Below are 27,207 nucleotides of genomic sequence, written 5' to 3'. Positions count from 1 at the left end.
GAAAAAGGGGTGAGTAACAACTGCAGATGTTGTGTATAAATACGTCTATCTGTTATCTCGGGTATTCATACTTGATGAAAAGTCCAGGCGAAGGCAAATAAATCAAGAAAGAAAACGTACCTCTGCTATTATAAATTAAATAGGTAAGTAAATATTTTCTGAGTCCCTCACGGAATTTGGAGATGATTTTTATTATTAACCAGTCATTAGCAAAGCCTGTCATTGCATATTAGATATATTCATATATGTACACAAACTTAACATCGTATTATTGTCGAAGGTTGACATTCTATTATTTTCATGCTAATTACTATGCTCCAACTCTGGTTGTTATTGTTAATATCATTCTAATTATAATTAAGTAAATGTCAACGTCTAATTGATATGCAGTAACTACGAACATGTAGCTATTATTTGATTTTTAAATAAGATGATAGGATGAACAAGTATAACTTGGCATTTAATTTATATGAATCATTCGTGATTTGTTTACTTTTTAATACGACCATGCATTTATAGATTGTAGAAATAATACGATTATTTTTTTCTGTATTTCAGATTTTTGTTTCATACATATAAAGGAAGTGAAAATGTCTTTCTACGAAGATGATATTACTGCTGTTGTCATTGACAATGGTTCGGGCATGTGCAAGGCGGGTTTTGCCGGAGACGATGCTCCACGTGCCGTTTTTCCTGCTATAACTGGTCGGCCAAGACATGACGTAAGGATTATAGCAGAATCTAATTCTTTATCCTGTATATAAATAAAATATTTTAAGTATTATATTTTTAATCCGTAACAACCTTGTTCACTACTTATCGTCCTAATCTTATGACAAGAATTTCTGAAGATTAAAATAGTGACAAGAAAAGGGGACTTTGAAAGAAAGTGCTGAGAGAAATATTTTCTCCTAAATGTAGATTTGTGTTATTATTCAATGAACCAAAATATTGCACAATACCTTTTTTTATCTTACGGTCTCAAACAATTTTATGAACAGGAAAACATGCATATATTCATAAAGGGTCAGATAAATATGTGTAGATTGAGGCGAATGATTTGTTCTGTTTACTTGTATTCCATGTTTGCTTGTATTCACTTTACATATCCTATATATAATCCCTAAATTAAATATAGCAAAATGTAAAACTGATTTCATTCGGTCTTACAGGTTGTAATGCCAGGAATGGGATACAAGGACACTTACGTTGGAGACGAGGCCCAAAATAAGAGGGGAATCTTGTCGCTGAAATATCCAATTGAGCATGGGATCGTCACTAACTGGGACGATATGGAGAAAATCTGGCACCATACTTTCTATAATGAGCTCAGGGTGGCTCCCGAGGAGCACCCCCTCATGTTAACAGAGGCTCCACTCAACCCAAAAGCCAACAGAGAAATGATGACACAAGTCAGTCTTGTTTCACCGCCATTTTATACATCAAGAGTGTTTATTGCATGAATGCTATAGATATAAATCAGATATCATGAATGTAAATTTAACCATTTCTGCTTATGTAGAAGAGAAGATACGCAAATTTATTTTTGTTAATGACGTCATTATGATTTTATAAAATATGCGAGAAAATGCTGCATCAATATCTAAGAGTAGACGAGAATAGTATGATCATTTATTCGAGAAGAAAAACATCCAGCATCCATTGAGGGATTTTCTTTTCTTATGAAATGCGATTTTCTTCTGTTCATTGGACAAATGTATACATATAATTCTAATTATCAGTAACGAAATGCAAGTACAAAATATAAAAGTACGAATTTTCTTTATTAAACTCTTATTATTGCATTTGTCATCTAAACATATCTTGAGAATATGAAACATATAACACAAAAGGCCATTCATTAGTTATGTATTTCTTTACTTTATCTATAGATCATGTTCGAGAAGTTTAGCACGCCAGCATTTTATGTGGCCATCCAGGCAGTGTTATCTCTGTATGCTTCAGGCCGTACCACAGGAATCGTCTTTGACTCTGGAGACGGAGTGTCTCACGTGGTTCCGATCTATGAAGGTGAGAAAAATTATCAGTTCTATTCAATTCAATCCTTATTTGAGATATTGACACTTCTAACTTGAAATGTATTTTACATCTATTGCAAACAGTCATAGAAACTGATATTATGCACTTCCTACGGCTCAGATATTAGCGTTGTTTGGTCTTTGAGATAGAGAAAGGCTGAGAACCCGATGGAATCCACAGGTCTTTGATCATCAGTCATGTAGTCCTGGCTGTATTGGTACAGGGGATCAAACTCAGGCACGCAGTGGTGTTATCGATGATTATTGATCACATATGTATGCAAACAAAATCGACACTAGTGTTAAAGTCGTGCACAGCATTACGTGAATAATGCATTCATCACAGACTCCACAGGGATGAACTGTGTGTATGGTTCGATATATAGAAAACGTTATCATTCGTGTGATTTGTATAATAAATTGATCTATAAATTCCATTAGGAGAGTATGATTTTCGGCCATTGACAGTCGGCTAGAGGTCACGATCTATGTTTAGAAGCCATTTGGCGCGAAAACAAGCTACCATAATTATACTGTACTATATTAAAATAGGTTTGCAAAACGTACAGTTTACTGTCAAATAGCACAAATTTGTCAGCAATGAGCAATTAACATCAGTAAAGGGAAGTAACCTTATTTTGTTTTTGAGAATTTATACACCGGAGAATTTGTCTTAAAAGCCAGTTCGAGTTAGGGACAGAAATTGTGAACAAAATAATGACTGTGAATTATGACAAAGATCGAAACATGTGCTACAATGGAGCTCCAAACATGTGCTACAATAGAGCTCCAAACAATTGCTCAAAAGTTTCTTAAAATGTTATTCTAAAGTTATATATATAATTATATTATAAAAAGGTTCCTATGTGACGTAGACAAATGATTCCACTATGTACATAGTATGACCGTTAACATCTGATATAAACTGATCCAGTTCGTTATATGATATGAGGTAGAGGATGGAATTAATCGTTGCGTCCTCCGTACAGTCGTTTAATCACTCACGTCTCCAGTCCTGAGATTTCGGCGATACTTATGAATACGTGTTAGTCAAAGAGTCGAGTGCGAGTAAATATTTTTTGTTATTGTCACCCACCATAATCTTTCACACTGCTCGAATGAGCTAATCAGTGTTTCTTTGTCAAACAAATACACTTAAAGGTGGACAAAATGGGAATTTTCGTTGATGTGTGTGAATTAGTTGCATTATGTTTTGTTGTGTTTATCTTTGCTCAGAAAAATCGATGAGTAAATCTTCGGGACATGACACCAGTAGTGAAAGGGGTCACCCTAGCGACAATGGGAATTAGCATTACAGAGACCCCTGGGTCACTCTAGCGACAATGGAAATTTAACATGGAGAAAAATCGTGGGTCAATCTAGCGACAAGGGGAATTAACATGGGAAAAAACCCTGGGTCACTCTAGCGACAAGGGAAATTTAACATGGGATTTTTTTTTTTTTTAAATTTTTTTTAAAAAAAAATTTTTTTAAAAAAGGGGTAGGCAATTCAAAGACTATCTCTTTTCGAGAAATATGGCTGGCCCTGAAAAGGGCCTTTGGGTTTTATGTTAATGTATTCATTAACATAAATGGCACCGCATTGGTCTTCTTCTTGTCCTTAGGCTGCGTCTTACTGTTGGTCCGTACATCAGCACTCTTTTCAGGCATCCTTGTCTTTCGACGTAGATCCTACGTATCCACAGGCTGGTGTTTGTCCTGTGGACAACGGTCCACTTCGATCGGACATACATGAGCAAGTCTGTCCGAAACATCATGGAAGACACAAGGGTGGATGACTCAACTGTAGTCCACATCTTGAAGCGACGAGAACAGGTGAATCATTGCATTGAACGGCGCTTATTTATAGGCGGAGGAAGGATTGAAACGGATTGAGTTCATTTACCAATCCGAACACGCGTTACAGAATTCAGTCAGCTCGCATCCAATCCGAAGAGAGCAGTCTGTGACGTCACGTAGTCAATATAGATTCGCTAGCGCTTGTGTGCAGTCAATCTATGCGACAGTGATTCAGCATGACGGAAACTCAGAAAACGATCCAGTGGGGTGCACCAGCAGGGGAGACTGCCCAAGGGAACCCGGACTTACTTTCAGAAGAGGTGAATTGGGATTTTGTGGATTTTCTCTCCTCGCAAGAATTTGTTCCGGAACCTTCGTTACCTTCTTCATTACCGCAAGTGGAAAATTTTAGACAGAGACAAAAAGAAGAATTGGAGAAATTTATACAACGACAAAAGGAAGCGGAACAGGCTTTTCTCCTACAGCAACAGCAACAAGAAGAAGAGGTAAGAAAAAAACAACAGCAGCAACAGCAAGAAGAAGTAGCAGCAAAGAAACAAGAGGGTGAAAATCAAACGGTCACGGTACTGTTGGACATTTTAGCGGAGTTAAGAAGTCTGAAACAAATGTATCAGACTTCTTTATCACGACCGAAGAGAATACGACCTTCCCGAGCTAAACACGTTAACCCTGTGACTAAGCCTACCGTACCACCCTTAGTGATTTCAACCCAATCATTATCAACATTACGCAGTCCAGAAGTAGGCCTTGGCCGTGGCAAAGGCATAAGGCAGTTAAAGTTGATTGCTTAAACTCACCCTTTCACCATGAAGAAAAAGGCCCTTTTCAGGGCCACCCAATACTCTAGAAAAGAAATACAATTTCAATTTGCCAATAACTCAAAAAAAAAATAAACCCCACCCATTTTACCCTTATAGTACGTGTCTGTGTATGAGTGCGTGAGTGTACGTTCTTATTTTAAAATCACAACTCAAAGACACTTACCTTATATCATTCATTTATTCTTTTCTCCATTTTTTACAATCCAATTCACAATTCACAACACAACACTTTAATCAAAAGTTCATTGATTTCTCCTTGTTTAGCCTCTCTGTTTTTTGAATTTCTTCACCGTTACACTCTTTTCCTCTTCTTCTTTCTCCTCGCTTTCTTCCCTTCTTCTTTTCTTCTCGTGTTTCTTTGCCTCATTTAAATAGAATTGTCTTTTTTCTTCCTCTTCTTCCTCTGAAGAATCCCTCTCTTCTTCTGAAGAATTCCTCTTTTCTTCTGACTCCTCTTGTTTCTTTTTGGGGCAATCTGGAGACCAATGTCCTTTTTCTTTACAATAATAACAGGTATCTTGACTTTTGTCTTTTTTATCCCCTGTTTTTTTTCTTTTTTGACGGTCTGGACACTCTGAAGACCAATGCCCTTTCTTCTGACAGATATAGCAAGTATCTTGACTTTTATCTCTAAAGGAAGGAGAGTAGTCCGTAGGCTGGTCTGAAGAGAATTTTCTAATGACCCCTCGCAAAGCTCTGACGAAACGTTCCATCTGGTTAGTCTCTTCCATCGTTGTGCTCGGCTTGAGAGTGAAATGAATAGTGAAAGGACAAGACACACACCCTTTTTATATACGCTGGTCTGCTATGACTATAAAGTAGTTTATGGTGTTTGAACTTGAGTCATTTGACTTTTTGCTTTCAAGATGAAACGATCCCATTCATTCGAGAAGAAAGAAGAAGAAGAAAGTAAGAGGCAGAAACGTGATCTATCGCCTCGTACCAGGGCTGAAATCTTGGCACAAATTCATGCCAGTGATTTTGAAGAGGACATGAGTGAACCAGAATCCGAACCCTCTAAACCAAGTTCATCACCCTTAGTCAACCCTGAAAAGTATTATTCCATTCGAGAGACGGAAAAGCGCTCCTCTAGAAAATTTAGAACTACGGCTTACAAATACACGGTGAAGTTTAAAGATTTCAAGGCTGAAGTGCCGTTAGAGAAAGCAGAAGGGTTCATCACCGAGGTGTGGGATTCTTTGCTCACTGCACTCAAGCGACAATGTCAACCCAAAGAAGACGATCGCTTGAGACTTTCCATACAACACGACGGTTTGAAATCCCCTGTTTGGATCGAGTTTAGCACCCCTGCAGAATTGACTGCTTCCAAAGTCATGGACAAGATTCAACACGTACAACAATCTAATGATCAGTTTGACATCACCGATGGTAAAGCCACACTGGACATGACCCACGTCTCTCCTCCTCAAGGGACAGGACGCAAAAAGATGTTATTGGTGGACGACCTTCGCAACACCAAAACAAGTCTCGTCCGAATTAACAACCCTCAAGACCAGATGTGTTTAGCCCGTGCCATCGTGGTGGGACGAACCTATGCCAACAAGAACGACACGGTAGAATGGAAAAGAACCTGGAAAACTATTCAACGTTCCGACCGAGCCAAACAACGAAATGAAGCAGAACTCCTGTTACAACAAGCCGGACTGTCCAAAGACACACCCTGCGGCATTCCCGAGATGCAAAAATTGCAAGATGTCCTAGCTTCACGCTACACCTTGAAAGTGCACCCTCAAGAAGTGCGCGGACCTCTGTTGTTTCGAGGCCAAGACTTTAAGGACGGAAAATACATTCATGTCTATTATCACGATGAACATTTCGATACCATTACCAGTATCACTGGATTCCTGGGATATGTTTATTATTGTGAGAAATGTGACTATGGTTATAATAATCGAGAGCAACACAAACATTGTGGATGGAAATCCTCAGGATGTTTGGCCTCTCCACCCTGTCTGAGCGAAGAACCAGTGCCTTGTTCAACTTGTCTGCGCACGTTTGTCAGCCCTACCTGTTACCAACAACATTTGAAGACGCAAGGTTCACAGAAGAAATGCGCTTGTCAACTGCTGAGATTGTGCCCTACGTGTGGACAAGGCATACGTACCAATAATACCAAGGCACACGTATGTTCAGGAAAGAAAAAATGTCACATTTGTCACCACATCGTGGACTTGGAACACGAATGTTACGTGCAGAAATACCAACCCCCACCAGAGAAAGAGGACGGTCACAAGAAGAAAGGCAATTTCATCTTTTTCGATTTCGAATGCATGCAAGAAACCGGCATTCACATTCCTAATTTCTGCGTGGCTCATCGAGCGTGCGAGAAGTGCATTCAAGAACCTATCTTCAGTCATTGCCCTCACTGCAGCAAGATTCCCGGAGGGCGTGAAAAAATCTTTCGGGGACCAAACACGTTAGCCGATTTTGCCCAATGGGTCTTAGACCCCATCGACAAGACGTGGAGCCAAGAGGACATCGAACGTTACGGAGATTGTCATCGTCATGCCACGGTGATGGCTCACAATTTCTCCGGATACGATGGACAGTTTCTTCTCAGATACTATACGGAACAAGGCACCGAGCGTCCTAAAGTGACTTTGAACGGAGCCAAAATCATTTTCATGCAAGTGGGACAAGTACAGTTTAAAGATTCGATGAGCTATTTGGCCATGCCTTTGAGTCGAATGCCTAAAACGTTTGGAATGACAGAAATGGCTAAAGGGTACTTTCCACACTTTTTCAATACGGAAGCCAATCAACACGCCGTTCTACCCCATTTACCTGAGGCTCACTATTACGACCCCGACAACATGCGTACCGAACAACGAGAAGCTTTCTACGCTTGGTACCAGGCTCACGCCTCGGACCCTTTCGACTTTCAGGAAGAAATGCTAAAGTATTGTCGTTCCGACGTGGACATTTTACGGCGTTGCTGTGGAAAATTTCGAGAACTGTTCATAGAACACGGAGGGGTCGATCCTTTGAAAGAAGCTTGCACCATTGCCAAAGCGTGTTCCTTAGTGTACCGCCAACGATTCATGCCTGAAAACACCGTGGCTGTCATCAGTCCTCAAACGACCCACTATGTCAAGCGTCAATACTCGGTCAAAGCCCTACGTTGGTTACATTACTTGTGCGACAAGGAAGACAAGTGGATTCAGCATGCCCGCAACGGAGGGGGCGAAAAGACCATCGGAACGTATTCGGTCGATGGCTGGGACTTAGAAAACCCCAAGATCGTGTACGAGTTTAATGGTTGCTTATTTCACGGATGTCCCGTCTGTTACCCTGATCGTAGCACTAAAAATCAGTTTTTACAACGAACCATGGAAGACTTGTACCAGGACACTTGTCAGCGACGCCTAAAGTTGGAACAGGAAGGATACCAAGTGGTGGAAATGTGGGAACACGAGTACGATCACCGTATGAAAACCGATCCCGAGTTTAAACGCCTCGTGGAAAGTTACCAGTTCATGGACCCGCTGAACCCGAGGGATAGTTTGTACGGAGGAAGGACCAATGCCACCTGTTTGCTGTACCAAGCCGACGAAGAGAAAGGAGAAGAAATCAAATACTTGGACGTGTGTTCGCTGTATCCCTACGTGTGCAAATATTGTCGCTTTCCTGTAGGGCACCCGCAATTGCTGACGGAACACATCGACCTGAAAAACATTCGACAATACGAAGGCTTGATCAAGTGTAAAGTTTTGCCTCCCACGAACCTGTACCATCCCGTCTTACCTCACCATTGTCAAGGCAAACTGATGTTTCCCTTGTGCCGTACTTGTGCCGAAACGTGCAACCAAGACCAACCTTGCCATCACAGCCAGGAAGAACGTGCCTTGACGGGAACCTGGGTCAGCGTAGAATTGTTCAAAGCTCTGGACATGGGATACCAACTGTTAGAAGTGTACGAAATTTGCCACTTTCCCAAGACACAACAATACCGCAAGGGTGATCCCAGTCAGAAAGGCATTGTCGCTGACTACGTGGATGCCTTTTTGAAACTGAAACAAGAAGCCAGCGGCTATCCTTCCTGGTGTCACACTCCCGAAGACCAAATACAATTCAAAGAGAAATACTATGAACAAGAAGGCATCACTTTAGACCACATCGAGAAAAACGAAGGCAGGCGATCGTTTGCCAAAGTGATGTTAAATTGCTTGTGGGGTAAAATGGCACAACGACCGTGTTTACCCAAGACGGAATATTTGACAGAACCTTCCCGCTACTTCCAGATGATTCACGACAAAAACCAAATACATGAAACACGTGGACGTCGTTCGAGAGAATTTGATCTTGGTCAATTACGAAGAAGATCTGGACTTTGTACAAGACGACCCTTTTGGAAATGTCATCATTGCGGCTTACGTGACAGCCCATGCTCGCTTAAAATTGTACGAAGCTTTAGAACTGTTAGAAGAACGCGTCCTGTACTTTGACACGGACAGTTGCATTTACATCCATCACCCGATTCAACATCACCCTAACATCGAAGGAGACCGTTTAGGAGCCTGGACAGACGAGCATCCCGACGACAAGATTCTAAGTTTCGTCAGTGGCGGTCCCAAAAATTACGGCTACGAATACCGGGACAAACAAGGAGAAGTGCACACGACGTGCAAAGTGAAAGGACTGACTCTGAATTATCGTACCAGTCGAGTGGTCAACTTTGGAGTATTGAAAGAAGCCTTGCAATCGGGAGAGGATGGAAACTTTAAAGTGACCACTCACCAACCGAACAAGATTGTACGTTTACCCACTCACCACATCGTCAGTCGGCCCTTGGAAAAAGTCTATCAAATCGTGTACCAGAAGCGAGTTCGACTTCCCAATCATTTCACCTTACCGTACGGTCACGTCGGTATTGGTCTGTATATAAAAAAGGAACCCTAGGCAAGACCGATAGTTCATTGTGACTACCAAGACCGAGCGAACAAGATGAATACTTTGAAAAAGACATCGTTCCAGTTTGGGGATTGTAAAAAAGTTGTATCTTCCTCTAGTGTGACTAATACTGGATGGATAAGACCCAGACATTGCGACGGAAAATGTCCGGAAGGAAACTGCGATTGTCCATGTGGTTACCATTGTAATTGCGTAACGGAGTTTGCAGACGAGTGCGATTGTGAGCCTTGCGATGGGACCGATGCTGTACGTTGTGACCTGAGCGATGCCGTAAAGCATCATGGGAACTTTGTTCTCACTGCCCCTGTCATGGAAAGTGATGCTGTGCGTGTCAAACCTGAGGGATGCGAAAGCGATGCTGCTCGTCCTCTTGGACATTTTACTGGGTTTCGTTTTAAAGGGGAATGTCGACCTTCACGTTTACCTCCCTACGGATGTCATCCAGCCCTGAGCAAACTCCTGCCCATTTCACTCAACCCTCATCGAAACGAACCTGTGAAAAACGAATATTCGTTTCCTGTGCGTTCGTCGGAATACTGCGACTTTGAAAATCGTCTTCAATCGTTCAAAGGAAAATGGCCAAAGTATCTGGGAGGACCGACCCCCGAAGAATTAGCCAGAGCCGGATTTTTCTACTTGGGCGAAGGAGATAAAGTCAAGTGCTTCAGTTGCGGTGTGTCACTTCACCACTGGGAACCGCAAGATTCAGCCTACGTTGAACATGCTCGATGGTCACCGAATTGTCATTACTTACGTTTAGTGGGACCGAGACATTGAAGTAACTTCTTACCATAATCATTTGTTCATGGATACTTTACAAGAGAACATTCGTGCTTTGCCTGTGGAGTTGAGAGAACGCATTTACCGAGAGCTGGTCAAAATACAAGTGAAACGTAAAGAACAATTGCATCCGTTACGTCACCGGTGTTTGAACCACTGGTACCTGAAGGCTATACAAGGACTGATTCAATTGAAAGTGTTCCATTGGACAGACATTAATCAACGATCCTCTAGTTTTAGAAAGGATTGGTTTGGTATGGACGATTGTAGTTACATCATTGTAAACGTACTGCATCGAATTCCAGAGGAAGAGTTAACGAATTACCAACATTTTGAACACAATGTCAACTTGGTGAAAGAGGAAACTTCTGAACGAATTGTAATGTGTAGATTAGTGACTCAACGATTTAAATTCGACACTGAAGTGAAACCATGTTTGTGCAAAGAGTACATTTCTTGTGTCAGACCAAAGAGGATTTAGTATGACCTATTCATGGATACTTTACAAGAGAACATTCGTGCTTTGCCTGTGGAGTTGAGAGAACGCATTTACCGAGAGCTGGTCAAAATACAAGTGAAACGTAAAGAACAATTGCATCCGTTACGTCACCAGATCTTTAACCACTGGTACCTGAAGGGTATAAGAGAACTGATTCGTCAGAAATTGTTTCAGTGGTCAGACCTTGTTCAATACTTCCAGGCCCCCGATGATTCACGTGTTGATCATTTTGGTTACTTCGAGATTCACCTAGAGCAACCCATTGAGGAAGACGAGGTAAAGGATTACCAACATATTTTACGTGGAATCTACTTAGCGGAAGAGGAAACTTCTAATCGAACTCTGACGTTTCGGTTACAGTATGCAAGATTTACATTACCCACTGGAAAACGAAGATCACTGGCTAGAAAGTACGTGTATTCTTTTCGAAACAAAGAGACTATAAAAACAGGCAGTTATGCCACGACTTATGTCGTATGTCATCCAACAGATTCCGTGGAAGGAACTCAATGACCATATTCAAACCGTGGATCATTACCATCGATTATTACAAGAACTTTATCCATTCAATTTGGGACGACAAGTGGTGTGTGTCTTAGTGACTTGTTTTCTGGGATTTCGTATACCAGCCGATTCTTTGTGGACTCTTTACGATCAGTACTTACCACCTCCATGGCCTTAAATGGTCACGAAAAACTCCTTTTGCTCAAAGCCTTGCGATTTCATCTGGATACTTCTCGACCTCAACAGGAAAAAAAGATTCGTCAACTTTTAGCGACCCAAGACGTGTATGACGATGTGTGTGTAGCTTGTGACTTACACCCTCATTGGACAGATGTTCGTGACTGGAAAAAGGGGGGTTTTGAGGTTTGGACCCAAGAAGTGGCCCAGTATGCACAAGAGTTGTTCAAGGAAAAAAGTTACTTTTCAACCTGTGTTAGTGACGGTGCCAGAAGAACCCGTCACCGAGAACAACCACTCGCTTCAGGACAGGACTGTCATGGACATTCCTGAAAGGTCATTCCAGGAGGACACTTGTGTGACAATACCTCATGTAGAGACTGTAAGAACATTACACACTGTCCCTAGGACATCTTGGTTAACCAAAACATGTTGTACAGACACTTGTTTATATTCCACTTTGATTGCTTTGCTGTGTTTTATATTCCTGTACATCACTATTTGGGTTGTATGTATTTTTGTCTTTCGTGTTCATATTTGAAACATTCAATAAACGTGTTCTGAAAAAAGTATATAAACTCTTGTCTTGTTTGTTTTTTTCGTGTCACAAGTGACATTTCTCATACCATGGCTACCTCTGCTGTCTCTGCTCCCTCTTCCTCTACTGTCAAAGTCATCGACGAACACTTAGATCGTGCCAGTTGGGAGGCTTTGTATCTTCGCCATCCCTTTAACATGCTCATTGCTGGACCTAGCGGTTCAGGCAAAACCGAATTCGTCAAACGTTTGATCGAACATAAACATCATTTGATCGATCGGCCCCCTCAACGGATCGTGTGGTGTTACAAAGAGTGGCAATCGGCGTACAGCCTCTTGCGTGAAAGTCAAGGCGATTCCATCGTGTTTGTGGAAGGCATTCCTAAAGAAGACGATGGCATCGTCTCTGACTCCCGTCTAACCCATTTGGTCATTTTCGACGACATGTTAGGAGAAGACGAAGAAGAAATTAAATTGTGGTTCACGCGCAAAGGGCATCACCGTAATGCCAGTGTCATTTACATCACCCAAAATTTGTTTCAACAAAGTAAAGCCCATCGCACCATCAGTCTCAATGCGCATTACGTAGTCTTGTTTAAAAGCCCTCGAGATAAATCGCAAGTGCAAGTCTTAGCCAAACAGTTAGGCACGCCTTGGCTGACTCAGGCGTACGACGATGCCACTCAAACTCCACACGCCTATTTACTCGTCGATTTGAAACCTACGACCCCCGAGGATTTGCGATTTCGTACCCACTTGTTTCACCACTGGTGCCAAGACGGAGGGCCTGTCCTGTACACGTCTCCGTCCTCGACTTCATTTCACTCCTCCCATGAAAAAAATCTATAAAAACCTCAGACCCTTTTTCGTCTGTCTCACACAGTGTGAACATGACGTCCCTTCAGTCGCATCTTCCCGTCAAATTGATTCGTGCCTTGTATGGCATCAGTCGAGAAAAAGATCCACAAACACGAGCTCGTGTCTTAGAAGCTAGTCTCAAAGAAGTCTTACGATGGTTCACGGTGACGGCACGTCAAATACTCCAAGGAATCATTCAGATTCCTCATCAAACCCAACGCTTTTTCGATCGAAACAAAGTCGCTTTGGTCCAACTGGCCGATCCCCGCATCGACACTCAAACCAAAAAACAAATCATTTTGAAACCTGGAGGGAGCGGTACTCTAGGAGGGGTCATCATTCGCTCACTCTTAAGATGGGATCCTAATGCCCCCAAAGTTATCCCCAAGACAAAAGTTCAACGAAGCCCCAAGAAGAAAAAGAAAAAGACCAGGTCCCCAAGAAGAATAACTTCTCCAGTGGCGGGACCCTCCTCTTACCAGACACCACCCCAGAAAAAGAAAAGAAGCCCCCAGAAAAAGAAACAGAGAAAAAGTCCCCAGAAAAAGAAAAGTCCACAGAAGAAGAAAACTAGTCGCAAGAGAGGCACTTCGGCCAGGACGCAACCTTACACTCGCAAGCCACGACCTGCCACAGCGGTGACTGCGTCTCCGGCAGCCTCACGTTTGTCCACTTCTCCGTTGATGTCACCAGGAACTGAAGAGTACTTGGAGACGTTGATCACACCAAGAACTTCTCCGTTGATGACCCCCAAAAGAACTTCCCCAGTGGCAGGACCTTCCCATTTAGCGGCAGTGGCTGCTGCTCACAAAGTACCTTCTCCCAAAATCAAAGTCCAAGAAAGATCGGGCATGTTACAAAGTTTACTGGATTTGTCCAAACAAGAACTGGCTCGATTTAGTCCGTTACGTACCCCTGCACGACGTGTCATGCCTGTCCTCAAACTGATAAAACGTAAAGACAATCAGTGGCGACGCGTTCCAGTATAAAAAAGGCCTGTGACCGAGTAGGGTATCAGTGTTTTTAGGTGCTCCTAAAGACTCAAAGATGTCACCCTCCAGAAAACCCCAAGGAAAAAAAAGGAAAGGACTGCCACCACGTTTAGCCAAACATGGGGACCTGTTATCTGTCCTGTCCAAAGCTTCTCCACCCCTACGAAAAAAACTCATTCAAACGGCTTCCAAAGAGGTCATCGATACCGTGTGCGAATGTTGTTTGAACGTTTTGAAAGGCACGATCCCTTTGTCCAAACACCAGAAACAATGCTTAGGCAAACATCGTCACGTTCTTCGGAAAATGGTTCAAAAGAAAATTCCCATTCGTCAAAAAAAGAAGATGTTGGTCCAACGTGGAGGCATTTTACCTCTCTTGTTAGGCCCCATACTGAAAGGAGTCTTGGGAACCATGTTGGGAGGACTGATGGGAGCAAGATAAAAAGGCCTTCGGAAGTCCCAAGATCTCAGAATTCACCCCTGACAACCCCATGGAAGGACGAAAACTAGCTTTAGTGCCTTACAAACGATGGATGGAATACCATCGGTGGCAAGAACAACGCACCCCGCATTTACCTCCCAATCCCAATTTGAGCGAGATGTCCCAGTTACAACACGAATTGCAATCCTTGATGGATCGCCAAGATTTGTCCGAAACAGAAAAATCGCAAAAGTACGGTCAACTCTTGCAACGACTACAACTCTTTCACCAGAAAGCTTTAGACGAAACAGCTCTACCCACTATGAAAGATTTTAAGACCTTGATGAAAAGTCCAGCACCATCACCAGTACCAGTACCAGTACCAGTACCACCAGTACCCGTGACCAAGACAGAAAAAGGAAAAGAAGAAGAAGAAGAAGGGTTTCAAACTCCACCAGAAAAAGTACGCAAGTTAACAACACCACCTACTTCCAGAATTGGATGGATTAAAAAGATGATGGCCACCCCTTCTTCCTCACAAGAGAAAAAGAAAGTGAAGACAGAAGTGAAGACAGAAGTGAAACAAGAACCGATATCCCCTGCTCAGACATCCTCCTCCTCCTCTTCGACACCTATTGCTGGCCGCACACGCAAAGCATTGCAATCCAAGAAAATACCCCAAGAGAAAAAGAGTAGCATCCTCCAAGAGTGGGTGTCTTATTAACACACCAACCAACACAAAAAAATGGAAAAAGTCTTAGCTAGCATTTACTACGATCCCTCCCATCCTGCAGGTTACGCAGGAGTTCAAAAATTGTATCGTGCTGCCAAAACGCGACTGAAAAGTCTCCGTTTACCTCAAGTGCAACGATGGTTACAAGAACAAGCTACCTACACTTTACACAAACCCATTCGACGCAAGTTTGCCAGAAGTCGCACCCGAGTGGAAGGCATCGATCATCAATGGCAAGCCGATTTAGCCGATGTCTCTCATTTGGCCAACTACAATCGTGGTTACAAATATTTGTTTTGTGTCATCGACGTCTTTTCCAAATTTGCCTGGGTCGTACCCTTGACTTCCAAATCGAGCAGCGAGTTAGTGCGAGCCCTGCAACGGGTGTTGAAACAAAGCGGTCGTCGCCCTCTTCGATGGCAAACGGACAAAGGCACCGAATTTCTGAACCAAGCTTTCCAAAAAGAATTAAAGAAACGTGACATTCATTTTTTTACCACCGAGAATCCCGAAACCAAAGCCAGCATCGTGGAACGTTTTCAACGCACTTTGAAAGAACGCATGTGGAAATATTTTACGCATCACCACACTCTGAAGTACATCGACATCTTACCGCACCTGGTGCAAGCGTACAACCAATCTTACCATCGAAGCATCGGACGTGCCCCGCAAGACGTGACTCCCGACAACGAAGTGCTGGTGTTCGAGCGCCTGTTTGGTACGTCCCCGACGAGGGCTGTCCCCAAGAAAAGTGGAGAGTTGACCGTAGGAGATTGGGTGCGCATTGGCAAAACCAAACGCACTTTCGACAAAGGTTACTTACCTAACTGGACGACCGAATTGTTTCGCGTCACTGGACGAGTGCATGGCCGTCATCCTGCCGTCTATAAATTGGAAGACATGAACGGAGAAGTACTCAAAGGAACGTTTTATTTGCCCGAGTTACAACGTGTGACCAAAAAAGAAGACGACGTGTACGACATCGAAAGCATTCTCGAACGCAGAACCCGTAAAGTGGGCAAACGACGTGTCAAAGAAGTCAAAGTACGTTGGAAAGGATATCCACCCAGTTTCGATTCTTGGATCGACGCTTCGCAAGTCATCGACTATAAAAGGAAGAAGTGACCATCATGCCCTTTCACACAGCAGCAGACGCAGCTACGTCGACCACTCCTTCTTCCCCTAGTTCTTCTGTGCAAGATTTACAAAAACAACCCTTGTGTGTGTGGTGCGGAGAACGTGTGCCTAAAACGCAAATCGTCTTTTTCTGCCAAATCTTCGTGGTGTATTGTGTCATCGGGGCAGCCATCGCCAATTTGAGTTTGCAACAAGGAGACAAACAATTGTGGACCATTTTATTGAGCAGTTGCATCGGTTACCTACTTCCCAATCCCTCCCTGAAATTCTCCTCGAACGGGAACGTTGTGTCCAGTGCCAGTGTTAGTGCCAGTCACCACTCCAACAACCACAACCAGAACCCCATTTTGGGCGGAGACACGCCTCTGACATCCACTAACCCCTCGGACAGCCACAGAACTCTGGAATTATGAGTCACCAAAACCAATTTTACTTAACCTTACCCAGTGACAGTTCCATGGAGGTGTTTCCCAACAACACGTTGTGCTGTTACACGGCCAAATTACCTCAAGCCATCCAGTTAGATCACGAAGCCCATTGGGAAGTGGCTTTAGTGGAAATGATTCACCCGACCCAAGTCCACAATGTCATTTCCAATCAAAATACTTTTAAGGTGGAAGTTCATGACAAACAATTGCAAGAGGAGTTGGATAAGATTGGCACATATACCAATAGAATCTATGATGAGAAAACTAAAACGTGGACCTACAACTTGTCCATTCTCCCAGGCTATTATTTCAGTGGTCATCATTTGGTCAGCGCCATAGCCTCCAAGTTTAATGGTGTGTTTGGGGAAGTTTTTAAGAAGGACAATTTCAAGAACAAAAGTGTCACCCTGGAGTACCACAAAGTAGCTCGTCGCTTCTTGATGAAATTTGAGCGAAGTAAAATCGTCTCCATTATATTTTGTCCTGAATTGTTTGACATGTTGGGCGGGGACATGGAACTGAGGAAGAAATTAGAACAAAAAACACCACCCGAATTACCAGTCATTTACGACAACGTGACTTTTGGCCAGTATTTTCGTACCCCGGTAGAACTGAACCAAGGACTGAATTTGATCTTTGTGTACTCCGATGTGGTGGAATACAACGTGGTGGGACACACCTCCGTGCCGTTACTGCGTGTCATTCCTTTCAAAGTGGATTCTGCCACGAACGCTGACGAGGAAGGTGGAAACACTTACCACGTCCACCGCGAATTTGTCCATCCTCACTATTTGCCGGTCAGCAAGTCGTATTTGGACACGGTCAACATTACTATAAAAGGAGATTTGGGACAAAATATTCCATTCACCAAAGGAAAAGTCACGGTGAAACTCCATTTTCGAAAACGGTTCTCTCACGACTCGTAAGTCATGTATCCAGTGTACCGAGGGGTGGCTCGACAGCGAGGACACGGTTTAGGAGACATGTTAAAATCGGCCTTTCGTTCGGTGGCCCCAGTGTTGAAACCGATGGTGACACGCGGATTGCACGCCTTGAAAGATGCGGCACTGACACAAGGCAAAGAATTTCTCCAAAATGTCATCATCGACAAACAAAACCCTAAAGAAGCCTTCATGAGGGCAGGCAAAAATGTCTTGCTGCAAACGGGTAAAGACATTTTAGGCCGACGAGACACACCTATAAATGCCCTGCACGCTACCGAATCAGGCATTCAGCAAGGACAAGGCAGAAAGAGACGACGCAGAAAACACCCTTTCACCAGACTTCAAGCGAGAAAGGCCAAGAAAAGAAGAACCGTTCGAGACTTAGACGTTTTCGATTATTGAGGAAGAACAAAAAAATGATGCACCGAGAGTCTTGTGCTTGTTCCAAGACGGAACTGGATCTGTTTGCCATGCCCCCCACCATGATGACGATGCAAGAATCCCAGTGGGTGGAATTTCACCCGGTCTCCTCATTGACCGATCCCGCTCCCATCGAGTTTGAAATCAAAGGACAGCCCGAAGATTACATCGATCTGAATAGCAGTTACCTGTATTTGAAAGTCAAAGTGATCAAAACTGACAACACCAATCCTGGAGCCAATGATAGGGTAGCGCCCGTCAACAATTTCATGCATTCCTTGTTCAGCGAAGTGGACTTGTACTTGAATAACAAACTGGTCAGTAGCAGCATGGATACTTACCCGTATCGCGCCTACTTGGAAAATCTCTTGACGTACGGAAAAGAAGCCAAGAACACTCATCTGGATGCTTGCGTGGTATGGAAACCTGACACGGCAGGTGAGAACAAGTTTAGCGATACAGCCCTGACAGCAGATGACAATCTTCACAATGTGGGGTTTAACACACGTAGAACTAAAATTAAGGAAGGGCGAAGTTTAGAACTGATGGATCGTTTGCATTTGGACATGTGGTTACAAGAAAAGTATTTGCTGAACGGAGTGGATATCCGTCTGAGACTGAATCGTAGCAGTGCCGCTTTCCATTTGATGGCCCATAACAATGAATACAAAACTGTTATCCAAGAAGCCAAGCTCTACGTGCGTCGCGTAGAAGTGTTACCTAAAGTGGGAAACGATATCAGTCAAACGTTAAGCAGAACAACCGCCAAGTATCCCATACGACGCGTAGAAGTAAAAACCTTCACCATTCCTGCTGGACAGCAATCCATGATCGAAGATCATCTGTTCCAAGGACAGTTACCCAAGCGTTTGATTGTTGGTATCGTCAAGAATACAGCCTTCAACGGAGTCCACGATCAAAATCCTTTTGAGTTTAAGCATTACAATGTGTCCAAGATCGAAGTCAGTCGCGATGGCAAGACCTTGTGTACCCGACCTTTCGAGCCTAAATTTGGTGCCAAGAATTACTTGAGATCGTACTTGTCCCTGTACGAAGCCACCGGCCAGTTAGGAACCAACACAAGTCATGGTATTTCGTACGACGATTATGACGGAGGCTATGCTTTGTGGGCTTTCGATTTCACTCCAGACCAAGGCAGCGACGAGGGACATTTCCACCCTATAAAATCTGGCCAGATTCGTGTGGAAATTCAGTTTACTACAAATCTAACAGAGACGGTGAACGTCGTCCTGTATGCAGAATTCGACAATACCATAGAAATCAACAGTTTGAGAGAAGTCATTCTAGATTACTAGAAACCATGGAAGACTGTTATCCCTCTTTACCTAGTGGAGAAACTTTGGACATGGAATGTGAGGAGACTGTGGAAGAAGAAGTGATCATGATGAAGTCGAGATGGCCAGAACAAGAAGCCCATTTAGTCTCCTGTTTTGCCAAACACTTGGTCGACAAAATGACGGAATTGATCAAGAAAAATTGCTATGGATGTCAAAACGATCATCCCAGTCAAATTCAACACGATAAATGCCTGATGTTGAGTCAAGAAGAAAAATTGGACGAGTATCTGGACGAAGCTTGGAGTCTCATCTCGAACGAAGACGTGTTGCACCAGTGGTATAAAGACTTGCGTGACCATTCTTGTCCACCATTAACCACTCAAGAGATCCATCGTATCGAAGCTCTCCTGAATCAGAGTGAAGAAACAGAACGAATAACCGTTTATTCGTCAGACATTTTCAAGCAAAAAGTCAGGATCGAATTGACAACTTATTATTACCTGTGAAGAAAAAACACAAAACAATGGATACCTGGGAACTTTATTACCTTTTGAACCACAGTTCGTATACGTCTTCTTGGAATCCTGTCGTCTGTGCTAAAGATGAACTCCCTCATCGCAAACCTAAAGACCATCAAGCTTACGTGATCAACACGGACGACAGTCATCTCCCAGGAACCCACTGGGTAGCCGTCTACTTTCCTCAAGAAGGCTGTGTGGAATATTTCGATTCGTACGGATTGCCCCCTTTGGAAGACGATATCATCGACTTTATGAGAAGAAATGCTCAGACCACCCGATTCAATAATGTGAAATTACAAGGCACAGATTCCTTGGTGTGTGGACAGTACTGTGTGTATTTTCTGCATCATCGCAGCCTGGGCTATTCCTTAGAACATTTAGTGACTCATTTCGATCCTCGTTCTTCTGCTAGAAACGATGTGAAAGTAGATCGATGGTTTTGTGACCATTATGCTTATCTTTTGTCTCAAGCTAGGAAACGTAGTGTCCATCAATGGCCTAATGATTTCCAACAGTGGAAATCACAATTTCATTCACAACGTTGTCAGCCTTGTTTAAAGTAGATTGTAATTGAAGAAAAAATGTTTGTGATTTGAAAAAAATTGTTTGATGTTATAGTGTTGGATTATTGTTAAAAATGTTGTTGTTTAGTGTTAAGTGATTTTTGAATAAAAAATGTTGTGTTTAGAAAAAAATGCCTTTGTCTTTTGTTTAGCTATAAGAATGTTGGATTGATGCTCTTTCATTTCTTACTATCCCTCTCATGAACGTTGCGGCTCGAAAACCGTGTGGGGGATGTTTTCCTTCACGTCCGCGCTTTAACTTTAAGAACCGGGTTGTTCCCAGTCTAGCCATCCATTGTCGACTCATCCTCCTAAGAAGATGTGCTCCAAACTAGCTAAGCTCAACGAAGCCTACGTGAATTTGCATAGGGTCAGACACAGTCTGATACCGAAGCCAGAAGAAATAGAGAATGTGAGAATGTTAAAAATCACTGAAGACCTGATAGAAGAGCTCTTCAGAGAAGAAATGAACAGGGAGAAAGAAGAATGGACAGAGAAGTACAGACTTCAGCAACAGCAGCAACAGCAGCAACAGCAGCAGCAACAACAGCAACAGCAGCAACCTGAAGCTGACAGAGGCTTTGTCGATTGTCGTATCGACACCAAAGAATTCTTCTTCTCTTTCCGAAGAAGCAGACCTATCGCCAGAAAGTCTATCCTCAGAGGACATCGCATTCTTAGAAACTAAAAAAGAATGCCATAGCAAAAAAAAAAAACAGCCCTTTTCAGGGCTACCCAATACTCTAGAAAAGAAATAACGATCAATTTGCCAATATGTGTAGGTAGAGTAGTGTGAAAATAAACACTAACTCTTTTTCAAAAAAAATGTGAGGGTATGTGTTTGTGTATAGGATTGTGTGTTTGTGTGTTTGTAAGTGATAAAGTAGGTTGGTGTGGATAGTAGATTAAAATTATGTCTTTTTTTGGTGTTTGAGGTGTATATTTTGGGTTAGATTGGATTGCTTTGCGTATGTGGATAGTCTATTGAAGTGATGGGTAGCATAAAAAAGTGAGCGAGTGTTTCTTTTAGGTCCGCGCGTTGTTGTTGTCTCTAGGTCATGATCTAGGTAAGATGAATTTTATGTTTTTAGGGGGATGTTTTCCTTCACGTACGCGCTTTCAGTATAAATTGAAACTCGTTCGCCAGTCCAGCTACCCTTGTTGATTGATCAACACAGCCAGAAGAATGACTAGCAGAATAGTGAAACTGTTAGAACTCCAGATGCACCTGGAATATGCCAGGCGGATAGTAAACGAACTATCAGCGGAGGCTATAGTAGAAGAAGCAAGAATACAGAAGGAAGAAGAGGAGAGAAGACAGAGGGAAGAGGAGGAAAAGAAAAGAGAAGAGATGATGTCGTTTAATATTCCTGAAACAGAGGATTGGGGTGCTGAAGCGAATCATCCTCCCTCTGCGCTCCCCAGAAGAAAGGTGAAAGAAGACTGGGGAAGAAGATGCGTGTGTGGCGCCAGGCCAGGACGGTGCAACCATTAGATAGGTGCATCAGGAGTTCAAAAAAAAACCAACAGCCCTTTTCAGGGCTACCCAATACTCTAGAAAAGAAATACAATTTCAATTTGCCAATATGTGTAGGTAGAGTAGTGTGAAAATAAACACTAACTCTTTATTAATAGTGGAAGTGTATGTGTTTGTGTGTTTGTAAGAGCTCAGGTATGTTTGTGTGAATAGTAGATTATGGGTTTCTTAGCAAATGTGGAGAGTATAGTTAGGGTTATATTATATGAAATGAGAAAGTAGGGGGATGTTTTCCTTCACGTTCGCGCTTTTCGTATAAGAATCCACAGTATTAGTTGTTCAAACCATTCTGCAAAGAATACAAAGAAGATGGCGTCAAACCAAATGGACAAATTACAAACCTTGCAAGACGTTTTAGACAACTTAGGAATAATGGAACAGATGCTATTAAGACTGGTTGAAGACCATTATTCCTATAGTCCCCATCGTGTAAAGATGGAAATTAACAATTTAAGGAAAGCAAAGGACAAGATTAGTGGTGTCATGAAAGAGATCAAGGAGGAGAAGGAGGATGAAGAGGAAAAGATAAGAATAAGAACATGGAACGAAAAAATTGAAAAAGAAGAGGAAAATGAGAAGAGGAAGAAAGAAGAAGAGGAGGAAGAGAAGAAAGAAGAGAAGGAGAAAAAAAAGAAGAAAAAGAGTGTAGGTGAGAAAATAAGAAGTTGGTGGAGGAAAAGAAGAAATTAGAAGCAGAAGAAGAAAACCCAAAGGCCCTTTTCAGGGCCAGCCATATTTCTCGAAAAGAGATAGTCTTTGAATTGCCTACCCCTTTTTTAAAAAAATTTTTTTTAAAAAAAAATTTAAAAAAAAAAAAAATCCCATGTTAAATTTCCCTTGTCGCTAGAGTGACCCAGGGTTTTTTCCCATGTTAATTCCCCTTGTCGCTAGATTGACCCACGATTTTTCTCCATGTTAAATTTCCATTGTCGCTAGAGTGACCCAGGGGTCTCTGTAATGCTAATTCCCATTGTCGCTAGGGTGACCCCTTTCACTACTGACACCTATTCAACAAAAGTTTGGGTTAACTACAGCCAATGGTCGATATGGGTAGCGAAGAAGGTTGGAGTGATAACACGTGGTGATTGTATATATCTTTCTGTCTACTGAATTCTCACTAAAGACACATGAATTGATGAAGATAATAAAGCATTGTAAATAAAATACTAATGAAGAATTTCTATGGCTAATGTTTGGGTTTTTGTTTCAACAAAATATTTTATTTATTGTTCTAGGTTATGCCCTTCCTCACGCCATTGAAAGACTCAACCTCGCTGGTAGAGATTTGACAGTCTATCTTCAGCGTATTCTGCATGAAAGGGGATACAACTTCACTACATCTTGTAGGTTATAATTTCGACCAACAATTTACGAATGGCGTTCTATAATGTCTTAGCGGTTTTTATTAAAAGTTTTAAAAGATTTCAAAGTAGTTACAAAATTTGGACTTGTTAGTGATCTGCAATGGAACCTTCAGAACCAAATGGAAAATTAGATAAGATTTTTTTTCTTCTTCTGGGCTTTCTTCTTGTTCCCACAAATTATCAAATTATTGCTTTAGACTCTCATTTCATGCCATTAACTCTTTTAACTTAGCCTAGGGTCTGGATAGGCAAACCACTGTATGATTCTCCTTCTTCTCTTTCATACAACTGTGTTTGTAATAATGCTAATATGAATCATTTCAGCTGAACTGGAAATCGTCAGAGATATAAAAGAGAAGCTGTGTTATTGTGCCCTTGATTTTGAACAGGAAATGTCATCTACATCATCAAATTCTGCAGTAGAAAACTCTTATGAACTTCCTGATGGTGGAATCATTACCATTGGTAACGAGCGCTTCCGGTGTCCCGAGGTCTTGTTTCAACCAGCTTTCATAGGTTATTATTTCCCTTTTTTGTTTATCACTCTGATTTCAATCTTGTCTATGCTGTTAACTTTTCGTCAGTGTTTCTGAAATAGAGCATGACCGTCTTGATCTTGAATCTGGAAAGATATCTTTAAGTTAGCACATTCACCATTCACCGTGGATTGAGGAAATACCCCCCCCCCCGCAACCCCCCCCCCCCAAAACAATCCAGTTATATATTGTCTCAAGGAAAGACTGTTTAACTTTAGAGGTCCGGGACTAAATAAAATGTGTATGGTATGATTCATAATCGATAGGTTTTAAACTGAAATTTCTTTTCAAAGAATTTTGATTCATTATGTTTCCAGTACTCATTGGAAAATGTATACATGTATACTTACTGTAATCTAGACAACGTTAATGAGGACAAACAAATACATGTACATACCGAAATGGTAACTTAGTTTTTTTTAAAATTTGTTCAAATGACATCATTAACGTTTCTATTAGTCGCATACATTTCAAACTGTTCTACGAAATTTATAAAAATTACAACCACTTCCAATTTTTATTTTAATTACAGTAATTAATTTCAAAAGCAAAAACAGAAAGAATAAATGTGTTATTGACGTTTACTTTTAGGAATGGAATCAAGCGGCATTCACGAACTTGTGCACAACTCTGTGATGAAATGTGATATTGACGTCCGAAGGGATCAATACCAAAACATCGTACTGTCAGGAGGATCCACCATGTTTCCAGGTTAGTTTTATTTATTTGTGTCATATTTGACATGGCATAAGGCAGCCTCTCATGTAGGCCTTGATTAAGTTTTCTTGCTGCTAACTAAAAAGAAATCATATGAGAAAAATAAAGATTTCAGGCTTATTCCTTTCGTTAATAATGAGCACGGAGATCGAGTTCGCTTTTTGTGGAATTGATTATTGTTCAGAAAATTCAAGTAGCCACAGATTTACAAGGGTATTAATGATAATGATATCGTTTTAAAGGTAAATCTTAATACCGCCAAACCTGTACTATTTGTTTTTACGAGTTAAATAAATGATGTCTACTAAATCCATGCTTAAGGTAAGGTCTTCATAGGTTTGTTTAAGATCGATCTCATAATGCAAGTTATTAAAGCAAGCAAAATTGTATAACTCACGTGTTATGAGCTGACCGAGTTTTCTGCAATGTGATTGGATATTATTTACTCTGCTCCCACGACTATAAAAGGAAAATACGTAATTTGAATCTTATACTTTTATTTACAATTTTTATTCGTTTTCAACAAATTACTGAAATAAATTATCAAGAACATTAGAAAAAAATCGAGATGAACCTTAACACCACTTAATTTCTGGGATATTTTGGTTCTTTTCTCTTTTTCCTTTTTCATTCTATTAGCATGGAGGAATATTCTTCCACATAGTGAATAGTTGATATAGTGAATCCTTTGATGAAATCTTTTGCTGTACATTAATTCAAAGTAAACGTTGAAGTTATAAATTTGAAAATGCCTTTATCCACTCGGTATCAAACGATGTTAAGTAGATTTATCATTTTCTTTCAATTTTTATAGGTCTAAGTGACAGAATGCAGAAAGAGATGACTGCTATTGTACCAAGTGGAATCAAAGTCAAAACTATTGCTCCACCTGAGCGGAAGTACTCTGTATGGATCGGCGGTTCTATTCTAGCCTCGCTTTCGACTTTCTCGCAGATGTGGATCTCAAAACAGGAGTATGACGAGAGTGGTCCTGGAATAGTTCACAGGAAATGCTTCTGAAATGAAACTATCGAATCTCAGACAAGGAAAATTCTCATATGTCTTCTCATTTCTGTTGGAAAAGTATTTCAGTGCATTCAATACATTCACATAAATACTGTCATTACGACGTACAGCAATTTCTGCCTTTCAATGCTGGTCATTGTAAAGAGGGAAACGCAAAATAAAACTTGATAACCGTTTACAATGACATGATAAACTTATTTATTTATTTATTTACAAACGTTGTTTGCGTGCACGTGTTTATGAACAAATGTTCTGGTCAAATAACATAGGCTTTTCTACGATTTTGTTTCTCTTGATCTGTTATGTATATTTATATTTTTGTGTATTTTGTTGTATATGACTATCTATTTGTTTGTTATCTCACTTTTGGTACGTGGACTGAATAGGAGATTTTTTATGGTTGGCTAGTTGAAGTCGGGTGGTCAAGAACTGCGACGCAGGTCACCTGAATAGGTATTATGTAATGGTTGATTAAGTAGTTAGGGTTGTCACGTGGGGTTATATTGTGGCATAACGTCGCATTAGACCATTTTAGATGTATATTAGGACAGAACTGAGCAAGTAATTCATTCCTATTTCGAATTCTGATTTCATTTGTTTTGTGCTAATATCAGTCTGCAGACGTGTTCAATGATGTTAATATATATATATATATATATATATATATATATATATATATATATATATATATATATATATATATATATATATATATATATATATATATATATATATATATATATATAATGTGATATGAGACTTTTGCTTGAATATTCATGGGAACTATAGTGCTCATTGGACTAAAATATATTCTGGACCCATTGTGAATTTATTCAAGGGATTTATAGAGAATACCATTATGATCATTCAGGGATGTTGGCAAACCAGTACATTCAAGGAAGTGGAATTCATTCGGAACATTGTATTACTTTAAACTTGTATAGAATGTTTTGAGATCGTATAGAATGTTTGAGATCGTGTAGAATGTTTTGAGATCGTTGTGGATTTAATTCATAAAACTGTAAGTTCCTCCTACATTTAAGTTTATAACTTTGATAAATAAATTATTTGCTAAGTTTAAAGAAACTTGTTCTTTTCTTTCTTTATGTAACTTATATAGCATCGTGATTCTGTTGTTTTTTTTTTGCCACCTATGCTATAGGGGTAAATATGGTTGTCATGTTGTGAATTTCCATGCCTACAATAAACAAATGTTCCTTAGAAAAAGATTCGTTTTTCTTGTCACATTGTAGTTTGATTTCCATTGTTTGGAAACATTTCTGAGTGATTTGAGATGTACAAGAGATACAACTTAAATTGCGTTACACTGTCTATATTTCTCTTGCTTTCATCCCAGTGTGTCCCCATGCCATCAAAACCCATATTCAGTCTTAAGCTGTTGTACAATTTTCTGGTGTCACAACAAAGCAAAAATTAATAATGTCACTTACGTGAAATTCTACCCAGAAATTTAAAAAAAAATATTTACGACATTCTACATGTACGGAAACCTTCTACATGTTTGGTAGATAGTCAATCTTATTCACCAACTTAGTCCACTCTATGTACTAGTTCCTCGTAACAATTGGAACTGAAATTCTG

The 27,207-nt window shown here is 41.1% G+C and overlaps 1 protein-coding gene across 1 annotated transcript; it reads left to right on the top strand.

Annotated features, from left to right (window-relative positions):
- The first annotated feature begins 24 nt into the window (after positions 1–24).
- On the top strand, positions 25–26,834 carry LOC149804232 (actin-5-like). The gene is made up of 8 exons (XM_089938002.1): positions 25–143; positions 559–722; positions 1,173–1,412; positions 1,893–2,031; positions 23,198–23,305; positions 23,651–23,842; positions 24,454–24,573; positions 25,394–26,834. Exons 2-8 carry the CDS (start codon positions 591–593, stop codon positions 25,597–25,599), a joined length of 1,137 nt encoding a protein of 378 aa, XP_089794128.1. The 5' UTR covers positions 25–143; positions 559–590; the 3' UTR covers positions 25,600–26,834.
- The last annotated feature ends 373 nt before the right edge of the window (positions 26,835–27,207 follow it).

The sequence above is a fragment of the Sinohyriopsis cumingii genome, chromosome 2 (genome assembly GCF_028554795.1).
Source record: "Sinohyriopsis cumingii isolate HCF-2022 chromosome 2, ASM2855479v2, whole genome shotgun sequence".
NCBI lineage: Eukaryota > Metazoa > Mollusca > Bivalvia > Unionida > Unionidae > Sinohyriopsis > Sinohyriopsis cumingii.
Note: the sequence above shows the minus strand (reverse complement) of the source record. Positions and strands in the feature narration are given on the sequence as shown.